Source organism: Cucurbita pepo, chromosome LG13 (assembly GCF_002806865.2).
Source record: "Cucurbita pepo subsp. pepo cultivar mu-cu-16 chromosome LG13, ASM280686v2, whole genome shotgun sequence".
Taxonomy (NCBI): Eukaryota; Viridiplantae; Streptophyta; class Magnoliopsida; order Cucurbitales; family Cucurbitaceae; genus Cucurbita; species Cucurbita pepo.
Window position 1 is genome coordinate 2810349 of NC_036650.1, and position 12019 is coordinate 2822367.

Below are 12019 nucleotides of genomic sequence, written 5' to 3' on the forward strand. Positions count from 1 at the left end.
GTGACATATTATATTAATAATTAAAATTTCATAAAATTTAAAATATCAAACATTTACATGATATAACATATTATTAACATCGATTACAAGTTTAAATATTCTTAATTTTATTAAAAATACGGGGTTGGGCTGAGTTGGATTGTAACCGTATTTGCAGGTAAATCAAGTTGACTCGATAAAAAAAAAAAAAAAAATATCAATCCACAAACCAAACCAATTTTTTTATTTTTTTAAAAAATCAATCCAAACCAAAGTTAAAAAAGAAAAAGAAAAAAGAAAAAAGAATCAAACCAAATTTAACTTTTATGATTTGGGTTAAATAGTCTGAGTTTGTCAGGTTATTAGGTTATATGCACACTCCTACACAAACTCTCTGAATTAGATCAGAAGTTTAGAAGTCCAAGATAATATAACATAGAAATTATGGTATGTACCTCACATGACTTCGTTTTTTTNGTTTTTTTTTTTTTTTTTTTTATCAACTTGACGTACGATCTCAATTGCTACAACTTTAATATATATATCGGTTATGAAACAATGTCATCGATCATTGAGAGATATTCATTAGCTTAGCTCAAATGTATCAAATCTTTCCACAAAGAATATTATGGTGAGCTAGATTTTGGATTTGAAATAAAGATGTTTTTGTTTTTGATAGATTAAAATAAGTTAATTAGTGATTAAGAAAGCTTAATTAGAGTGAGCATATGATATATTATTCATATTGGCCATTACACATAGCATAATGGCCTTATTCTTTTAATACCAACCTACCTTCTACCAACTTTCCTCTATGTCTCTCCAACCAAGGAAATTTAATAAATTCATCCTTTCAAAAGTGGAAACTTAGAAGATAGCCCTAAGCCAAGCTGGTGAAACAACCTCACATTCAAATATATCTTCTCTTTTATGTTGTTTTGATCGAAATATTCGTAATCAAATAAGATATTTCAGCTCTGAGATCCCACATCAGTTGGAGAGGAGAACGAAACACCTATGGTAAGAGTATGAAAACCTCTCCCTAACAGACGCATTTTAATAACTTTGAGGGAAAGCTGGAAAGTTCCAAAAAGGACAATATCTGCTAACGTTGGGCTTGAGCGGTTACATCCATCTTAGTTTATCCTTTAACTACATCCGACTGGAAAATGTTCCACTCTAATGCCATTGTAACGCCCCGTGTATAGGATTTAAACGAGGATTTGAAAAGATTCGATAGTTTAAGGACCCACAATTCTTATGCATCACCTGCGATATGATCACGTGACCTACTTATTACTCAACATGGATTCTCCATTATGCTTTATCCTCACTTACATACTCCTTAGGAGTTCCCCTAATACATAAATCACTTTAAGCTAAGCACACTTAATTTTGAAGTTCCATGCTTTCTTAGCATCATATCCTTAAGGATCACTCTCATTCATATATGGTATTGATTCATTCATATATCTCTCATTTACTCGAGTGTCACACTTGTGTTTGATAGAACTCTAAAGTTTATTTTTATAAAAGAAAAAGGTAAAAAAAAAGCAAATTGTCATCGAACGTAGTCTATATTTTTGGATTTTTAAAATTTAGCTTGAATTTTGAAAAACGCTTTTAAAAAGCGGGCAACGGATCGAAATTCGGTCGATACTTATAAAATTAATTAAAAAAAAAAAAAAGTAAAATAGTGATTTAAAGAAAGATTATAGAAATTTAACGTTGAAATGGGGTATGGGAACATTGGCAGTTGTTGGCATGATGAATGGTCGTAGAAAATTGGGGTGGCCACAGTGTGAGCACTGTGAAGAACAAGATTGAACCAAAACATGGATTAGTTTAGTTTAATAATAATAATAATAATAATAATAATAATAATAATAATAATAATAATAAAGCAAAAGGGTTGGAGAGGGTGAAATGACGAAAACACCCTGAAATGAGAGTGAGTTGGCCGACAAATAAGAGTGATGGATATGAATGGATCCCAATCCCATGTTTGCTTTTACACACCATTTTTCTTCTTCATTTCTTCTTTTTTCTTCTCTCCTTTTCTTCCCTTTTTCATCACTTCCTTTTCCTTTTCCTTTTCCCCTTTTCTCTCTTCCTCTTCTTAATCCCCATGGATACTCCTCCTTGGCCACAGGTAATCTCTCTCTCTCTCCTCCTCCTCTTTCTCTCTCTTAACCTCTCTACTTCTAAGCTTTTTAACTTTTCATTTCATGGCTTCTCTTTCCCTTTTCCTTTACATCAACTCCTCTAAATTCTCTAATGGCTCATCCAAAAAACATGTTTTTTTCTCTAATTCTCATATGGGTCATCCAAAAAACACTTTTTTTTCTCTAATTTTCAGATGGGTCGTCGAAAAAACACTTTTTTTCTCTAGTTCTTTGATGGGTCATCGAAAAAAGATAATTTTTTTCTCTAATTATCAGATGGGTCGTCGGAGAAACACTTTTTTTGATCTGGGTTTGAGAAATGGAGTCTTTTTTTATGATTAGGGTAAAAAAAAAACGCATGAATTTGATGATGAAATGATTGATTTTTGTGGATTTGGTTATCAGTTTGCAGGTGGTGGAGTGGTTGTTAAACAAATGGAAGGAGGTGAGTCGTCGAGTTCTTCAAAGGCTGGTAATATTAATATTAATAATGTTAATATTAATATTAATAATAATAACAATAATGGTAATTTGTTGGAGAGAAAGGCAAGGCCTCAAAAGGAGCAAGCTTTGAACTGTCCGAGGTGTAATTCGACCAACACCAAATTCTGTTACTACAACAATTACAGCCTGTCTCAGCCGAGGTATTTTTGCAAGTCTTGTCGGAGGTATTGGACGGAAGGTGGCTCTTTAAGGAATGTTCCAGTGGGTGGCGGCTCAAGGAAGAACAAAAGATCTTCACTTTCAGCACCAGTTGATAAGAAGATCAACGGCTCTGATCAAAACCCTAAAATGATCCACCATGCTCATCAGGATCTCAATCTTGCAATCTTCCCTCCAAATAATAATAACCCTATTTCTTCTCCTTCTTCTACTACTTCTTCTTCTCACCTTTTCGGTTCTTTCATGGCGCCGCCGCCGCCGCCGCCGCCGGCGGCTTCGGCGGCCGGAGTCTTCAATGGCGCTGGTGGGTTTGGATTTAATGAGCTGAAACCATCAAGCTTAAGTTTTTCCCTGGATGGGTTTGAGAGTGGCGGTGGGTATGGGAATCATCATCATCATCAAGATCATCAAGATCAGACGGCTGTTATGTTTCCAATTCAAGATTTGAAGCAAAGTAATGGGAGTGATGAATTTGAACAGAATAGAGGAGGAGGTCGGCATGGAGGGGATAATTCAAGTGGTGGATTTTGGAATGGGATGTTGGGTGGTGGATCATGGTAAAATTTCATTCTTTTACTGTTGTTTTTTTTACTTTAAATAGATATGTTACTAAAAAAAGATGAAGAAAAATGGTGTGTTTTTTTTTTTTTTTTACCAGAGCTTGGTGTTGGTTGGTGGTGGGGTGATTTTGTTTGGAGTTTGATGAACAAACTAACTATAGGGTTTTTCTTTTACCTTTCTTGTGTTTCTCCTCCATTTTTTATTTTGTGTATCGGTTTTGAAGCATTGTTTTTAGGTGAACTTCAAAAGTTTCTTAGAGGTTTTCCTGATTATTACATAAAATAAAAGGAAATTTTGGTCACTCGGATTCTTCTTCCACTTAAACATTCATTTCGACCGAAATACATAATTAAAGGCCTTATCGAGAGGTCGTGTCTTCATGTCATTCATGTTCATGTATGGAAAAAAGGTAGCCAAAGTCAAGTTGATTAGGCAAGGTAGAATCCCAAGAAGGAAAGGAATAATCACACCACAGAGCATTGCATTTCATGAATAAGTCCTTTACTTACACACGACCTGAAAAAGACAGATCATTGAGGCCCCATTGCCAATGAAGGGCATTCCCCTTCCCTTTTTGTCCTTTTTAAATAACCCTCTATGCCCCCTACCTTTTTGACTTGTGCTAATCCGATTGATGCAAATGCTATATGCTTAGCTTCCTTTATTAAGTTTAGTCAATACTTTGTTTTGTTGATTTGTGAGCTACTTGGCAACCTTTTTACATTCCCCATTGATGTTATAGGCTTAGAAATACCAACTTATTGGTTGATAGTACTACGTTTTTTGAATGTTCAATACCAAAGTTGTTAAATGGGTAACTCGTCAATCTCTGGCATCTATTATTAAATTTACCCATGATAAGTTGTCAATCCCTAAATGAATTATGTAATTGTGAGATCTCACATCGATTGGAGAGAGGAACGAACATTTCTTATAGGAGTGTGGAAACCTCTCTTTAGCAGACATGTTTTGAAACCTTTAGAGGAAGTCTAGAGAGGAAAATATCCGCTAGCGGTGGGCTTAGAACTGTTACAAATGATATCAGAGACAGTCACTGGGAGGTGAGTTAGTGAGGAACGCTGGGCCTGCAAGGGGGTGGATTGTGAGATCCCACACGGTTGGAGAGGGAACGAAGTTTTCCTTATAAGGGTGTGGAAACCTCTTCCTAGCCGACGTGGATTGTGAGATCCCACATTGGTTGGAGAGGAGAACAAAACATTTCTTATAAGGGTGTGGAAACATCTCCGATGCATTTTAAAACCTTGAGGGGAAGTTCAAAGAGGACAGTATCTGCTAGCGGTGGACTTGAGCTGTTACAAATGGTATTGGAGCCAGTCACCGGGCACTGGACTAGTAAAGGGGTGGATTGTGAGATCCCACCTCAGTTGGAGAGGGAACGAAGCTTTTCTTATAAGGGTGTGGAAACCTCTCCATAGTTGACGTGGATTGTGAGATCCCACATCAGTTCAGTTGGAGAGGGGAACGAAACATTTCTTATAAGAATGAAAAAACTTCTCCTTAGACACTTTTTGAAACCTTAGGAAGTCTAGTGAGGATAATATCTGCTAGCGGTGGGCTTAGCCTGTTACAAGGGTATGGAAACCTCTCCATAGTCGACGTGGATTATGAGATTCCACCTCGACCGGAGAGAGAAATGAAACTTTTCTTATAAAGGTGTGGAAACCTCTCCATAGCCTAACCCGGAGGGAAACCCTAAAAAGGAAAACCCTAAAAACGAAAGTCAAAACAAAATAATATCTACTAGCGGTGAATTTGAGCGGTGTATTTTATCTGCTATGTTACGACAAATGGGTATTTTAGACTATTCAAATGCAATTCGTGATAAAATAAAAACCAGTACATCAAATTGACCCCAACCAGAGGAGAATATAATAAAAACTATGCCCTACAACTCATACATATAGTGAAAAAGAGAAAGAAAAGTGGGTTTGTTTGTTTTTGAGGACCCACCAAACATTCCCTTGGGTAAGTGTGTTTTGTAGTTTCCATTTAAAACTAACAGAAACCACAAAGAAAGTAGGGTTGGTAGGTGGCGGTGCAGAAGCAATAGCAGAAGCCGCAGCAGAAGCCAAAGCCTCATCATAGTGATGCAACTTCCTTTGGTTTCGTGCCTAACTAATACCAATCTCTGCTGCCTTTGCTTTCACCTGGGAGTTCATGCGATCTTCTTATTCTCCACTCATATCATTTTTCCATTACATTTTCATCACCCTAAATTTGTAATAATTCATAATTACATACCTCTTTCGTGCCATTTGGTATTTAGATTTCTAACCTCGTATCGTTATTTCAATGTCTTTACGTTTATTCTGTGTTGTTTAATCACTCGTATGTCGGGTTTTTCTTTTTAGGAAGTTTCGTGAAGGGAAAGAGAGGAGTAGGGTTTTTTTTTTTTTTTAGATTTTTGACTCGGAGTTTGAGCGACAGGTAAAATAGTGAGACAGTACTAACTAAGGAGCGGGAATCGAGTCAAGCGTGAGTGATAACATAATATATACTTTTCACGATTTTCTCCTAACTTCACAATTCCGTCTAGGAAGAGTGATGTGGGGCTTATAGCTGAAGTCCTTCCAATGTGAAAGAAGTGGCCAACATGCATGGTCGATTGAGACATTAAAATTTGATGAATTTAGACTCATCTTTTAAATAAAAAAAAAAACATTTTTTAGTTGTTTTTTTCTCAAACAAAAAAACTAAGTTCTAATTCTAAAGTTTGATGAATTCAATTCATTTTTCAATAAAAAAACATGTTCTAAATGTTACCATTGTTCATTTCCAAACAAAGTTCATTGTTCATTTCCAAAAAAAAGTTCATTTCTTGTTTTAATTTCCTAGTTCATTGTTCAATTTATTGGTTTTGGGGATTTATTTCATTGAGGGATAAGCTCGAGCTCTATGGGCGTCATGCGCATGAATGAGCCACAAGAGAGGAGAAAATCGAGGGCCAAACTAAAGGTAAACTCGTGTATTTTTCAGAACGCTTGATCCTTCGATTCTATCCTTTAATCCTAACAAAAACTTCATGAATTTTGTCTCTATAGACTCCGTAGGAGAAGATTCACAAATTCCTTGAAGACGTCATTACATGATAGAAATAATGGCAATAGTTGCAAGCAAAGAATTCAGGGTTAGTTGAGGCATGCTCTGGCCAAGTACCAGATTGTGCACAACGAAAGTCCTTATGGGGGACGACATTGTTGTAAGAGAGGCAACTAAAGTTGAGTGGGGTAGAGCATGAGAGAATGAGTTGCTCACTCATGCTCCAAGAAGCGAGGACACGTGAATTTCTTGAACTATCCCCTCTTGCCTAAGGTGGATGACGTCACAATAGATGTCAAGAATAACATTTGTTCAAGAAGGAGCACCCGGCTAGATATGAAGGCAACAAAAGAATGAAGATACGGGAAGACAGAGAGAAACGTCACTACAACGATTGCCACATGAGGTGGCCAATACAAAGAGTTGGGGAGTGTAATGTCAACAACTGAAATGTAATATCCCTAATTTGCTTAACCTAACTAGTAACGTCATACCATGTAAGTACATATGTTGAAATTCATAATAATACCTTTATAGTAAAGCCATTGACTTACATATTTAGTTCAAAACACGAAATTAAACATAACATAGTTTAAATGTAAAACAAACTGCATTAAAAACACCTATCACCTACTAATTGAGATTCAATGCGATCTACAACCCAATTCTTACTTCCATGGTCTTTTCACCATTCACCGTCGTCCGTGCATGCGGGCTTTACCTTTACCTGAAAAATACAAGGGTAGCACATGACTTGAGTATTTTATGAAATACTCAGTAAGTCACCCCATTGTTGGGGTTAGTAATTCAATCACATACAATACATGAGTGAGACCTATCTTTTAAAAACATAACATGACCTTAGACTCCTTTACTCCCGAGCAGGATTGGATGCATAGTATTTCTCCATACACGGTCCATGTACGAGCACATGGGCCCACTAAGCTGGCTCGTATGCGTACCCCCTAAGTCTGGCTTGGTCGGGCACAATGCATTACACGTCACCTGATGTCTCAAAAAAGGAAAGACCTGCATGATATCACGGCGAACATAAATATCAAACGTACGCGTCCGTACTAACATAACATAATGGGGGAAGTATCCCGATACACATGGCATACAAACATGCATGAGGTCCCATGATTTTCATTCCTAACATAACATTAATCTTATTTCTTTTCTCTTTTCATCCATTACATATTTTATATATGCATGGTGCATACATGACAATCATCATATGATCCAGCACATAACTTTACATGGCAATACATAACATGACGTACACAGTAATTCATTTCATTTACAACTGGCATATTAATGGATATCACATGCATACATATCATAGAATCATATGTCATACATAGAATATACACACATAACACAAACAACATGGTAGGGGCTACGGGACATGCACTATCATACATTATTCAACTACCTAACTTCAACAGTAAGATCACTTACCTGATCGTGTCACCAATTTATCCTTGATGAAAGTTCGTGATAAGGATCACAGCGTTCTAAATGTTCCAACTATACCAATTACACGATCAAAAACCAAAAATATTCAACAAGCATTCATTCTTCATTTACAAAATTGGATAGGCTTGATTCAACCATTAGTCATGTGCTACAAGCTAATTCGATTGAGGAAGGACTATTTGGAGGTTAAGAAGTGAACATTTACATGGTTGAAGTAGCCGATGAAGTTGTTATAAATTGCACTTATTGATAAGTTCTTAGAAAACTTTATTTATTATTTTTAATTTCATAATTCTTGCAATGGGAAAAGGGGAAGTTATTTGCGATTTTAAACTTTGATAACAAAGTTACCCATTATTAATTTTGATGGTAATAAATTGAGGATTTATGCATATTCAACTAATTAGGGGATAACTCTACTTATGCATTTTTACATTAATAAACAGCGGGGATAACTCAGTTGGGAGAGCGTTAGACTAGAGATCTGAAGGTCACGTTCGATCCACATTCACCGCAATGGTATCGAGAGCCATAACTTGACTCTGCAATATTTTCTTTGTGAAATATTCTTTACGATTTAAACTTTGTTCGATCCACGTTCACTGCATTGGTGTCGAAAGGCTTAATTAGACTATTTGATCTTAATAATAGTGAATATTTTCTTTGTTTAATATTTCTTTAGGATTTAAATTTTGACAACAAAGTTAACCAATTGCGTACACAACGTGGATAGTCCTACTTATGCATTTTTATTATATAAAATTGTTGGGATAGCTCAGTTGGAAGAACGTTAGACTGAAGATCTGAAGGTCACGTGTTTGATCCACATTCACTGCAATGGTGTTGAGAGTCTTAGTTAGACTATTTTGACCTTAATAAAGAGTATTAATTTACGATTTAAACTTTGAAAAGATAGGGAGAGAGTCAGACTGAAGGTCATATGTTCGATCCATATTCACCGCAGTGGTTTCAAGATGCACAACTTGACTATGCAATCTAATAAATAGTGAATGTTTTATTTGTGAAATATTTCTTTACGATTTAAACTTTGATAGAAAGTTACACATATTACTTTTGATTGTAATCAATTGTCGAGTTAAGCATAACTCAACTAATTAGCGGGGATATCTCTCTTCTGCATTTTTACATTGGTAAATAACGAGGATAGCTCAGTTGGGAGAGCGTTAGATTGAATATTTGAAGGTAACGTGTTCGATCCACATTCACCGCAATGGTATTAAGAGGCATAACTTGACTATGCAATTTAGGAAATAGTGAATAATGTTTCATTTGTGGAATAATTCTTTACGAACTAATTAGCCGGAGATATCTCTACTTATATGCATTTTTGCATAGTAAATAGTGATCCACATTTGATATCAATTGTCGAGTTAAGAGATATCCTTACTCTTTGAGAACAATGGTAATCATTATCATTTATTCCATAGAATAAAAAAAAATATAAAGTCTTTACGAAATGGTAGGAATTTCAACCAAGCATGATTCGAACTGAACATTCTCAATCAGCACTGATCTTCGGGAAAGTCACATCCATCGCTTTTCGCTGCCTTAGCCAGCGGAGCACATGGCGGCGGATCCACATCGCTACTAAATCCCTCAATGTTCGTACAGCTCCACTGCAACTTTTTAGGCGTCACCGACAATCCAATCTTTACATTCGAAGCACAAATATCCGTGAATGGATCTCCTGAAATCCTGCAAAATTTGTCGACATATTAACATTCTCGGCCACCATATCTCTGTAATTAATGTTCTTAATCAATGGCAATGTCGAGGGATCGAACTTGTCATCCGCATGCGATTTGTAGTCTCCAGTTATCCAGAAGACGTATTTCATCGTGGATAGAAACATTCTTCGGACGAAAATGTCCTTGACGAAACCGCCTCGTCCGCGAGCGGTTTTGATTCTGACGGCAGACTGTTTGTTGATTGCTATAACGTTTTCGATCTTGACGTACCGGATTTCGCCGGACATTTCGCTGCCAAGGGCAATACCTGCAGAATCTGGTGAGATGTAAGTGAGGTGGAGAATAACGAGATCCTCGGTCAGCATTCCGAACTTGATACCGTATTGGTCCCATCCGCTCTTGATGGCGATACAATCGTCATCGGAGACAATGTAGCAGTCTTCGATTCGAGTGTTGGAACAAGAATCTGATAAATTGAATGGAGAACTAGGGAGAGGGATTGAGGAAGAAAAGAACCCTAAGGTTTTAAAGGAGAAGAAGAAGGGAACCTGAATTGATTTCGTCGGTGTTGGGTACAGTGACTAGAGCCAAGATGGTGAGCCCTTGGATAATCACATTTTTGCATTTTTCACCCATATTATGATATATAATTAAAAATTCTTTTTGGTCGGAGTAATTTGAATACTTTTTTTAAAGCATAATCCTAAAATACAAGGATAATGGGACTGAAGCCAAATAGCCAAACCTGCTATAAATCGGATGGACGAACCAAGAAGGTGAGTCAATCAAAGTGAGATTCGAGATCTGGATTTAATTAGAGTACATGATGTCGATCACATATGACCGTGTTACCTTGAGCTCCCCTTTCTTAAACTTTTCACACCAAGAAGATCCCTGCCCGTAGATTGTACGGTTGTTACCTGCACTATGCCACCAACCCAACTTTATTTTCTATAAATGTTTTTCTTATGTTTTTAGTTACCTTAATTTTTTTTATTTAATTATGATAGCATTGAAGCCAATTATAATTTTGCAAACCATGTTAAAAGGTAAGAAAATAATAATCACCGGTGATAACCACATCGGTGAATTAGTTCCAAAGATGAGGCTGCTGTACCGTCCATTAGGAGCATCTCTTCCCTTCCCATGAGATGGGAGAATTTTCACAAGTGGCCATTCTGATTAATTCTGCACCATTAAATTATGAGGAACAAATCTAACTCATTTATTTTGGATTAAAGATTAAAATTCAAATCACCACTCCCAAAGGTGTTAGGTTTATAAAAATAAAATACTCGATAGGTCGAACCTGGGATGCAAGAATTTTAGCTTCTTTATCGATAAAAAGTGTGAAATGGCTAGTCAGATTAAACCTTCCGGTTAGCCATTTTTTCGGCGGCACGACCAATTGAGCTCCGCCATCTGCCGCCATTGTGCTGAGATGTTCAATCGCTTTTCGGAACGCGTGAGTATTTGAAGTTACTCCGTCGCCGACGCCGCCAAACTCCGTTAACAACGCTGAGTGTTTCCGACAATTGATCGCCTGAAATTCCAGGGAGTTCGAACTTAGACGCGGATTCATAGCGTCCACGGTGGCTAAGCTCACCAATGCCAGTACGATCACGACCGAGATTCTCGCTGCTGTAACCTACCGAAAAAAATCAAAGATGATTCAATCTCTTTTTGTTGGTTACATTTTCGAATTTGATCGAGAATAGTAAGGATCCACGGGAAAAAAAGTTCTTCAATAAACCATTCGGGGTTTTGAACAAAAACCCACAATCATTTGAAGTGATTCCAGACAAAAACCAATGAAAGTAGAAGAACAAGCGAGGCCCACAAGATCAATGGAAAGAAAACAAAGAAAAAGAAAATGAAATTCAAAGAGAAAGAAGAAGAAACATTACATTGAGTTTTGTGGGTTTTGGAGGAAGATCCATGATGAATTTTGTTTGCGAGTTTATGATTTTTAGATTGGGGGACAAAGGATTTTATAGGATAATTTAGGAATCAAAAATAGGAAAGGGATTTATTACTATTATTGTTATTATTTCAAGGGTTAAATTTTGGGTTGTAAATGAAATGGTTGGATTTACATAGAATATTAGCACAACCAGACTGTTTAGAAAAATATAACCTGTAGTGAGAACTTTTTAAATTTGGCATCTTGTTTTTGTTGTTTGTTTTTTAAAAATTATTTTATGTGTATTAGAGCGTTAAAATAGTTACTCGAAGAACTAAGTCATCTAAATCGGTATTTAAAAACAAGTTATCAATTTATTTTTATTAAATTACTCGAACAATTTGAATCAACGTAAGGTGAATATTTTATGATTAGATTAGGCGAATTCATTATTGATAAGTATTTATTGGATTGAAAAAGTTTACCCTCTAAAAAATTAA

General features: G+C 36.3%; 1 protein-coding gene and 1 pseudogene across 1 annotated transcript; one reads left to right on the forward strand and one right to left on the reverse strand.

Annotated features, from left to right (window-relative positions):
- The first annotated feature begins 2026 nt into the window (after positions 1-2026).
- Positions 2027-3669, forward strand: LOC111808092 (dof zinc finger protein 1-like). The gene is made up of 2 exons (XM_023693896.1): positions 2027-2131; positions 2550-3669. The coding sequence occupies exons 1-2, from the start codon at positions 2108-2110 to the stop codon at positions 3366-3368; spliced, it is 843 nt and encodes a 280-aa protein (XP_023549664.1). The 5' UTR covers positions 2027-2107; the 3' UTR covers positions 3369-3669.
- A 5761-nt stretch (positions 3670-9430) lies between these two features.
- LOC111808692 lies at positions 9431-11557 on the reverse strand (annotated as a pseudogene).
- Between the last annotated feature and the right edge of the window lie 462 nt (positions 11558-12019).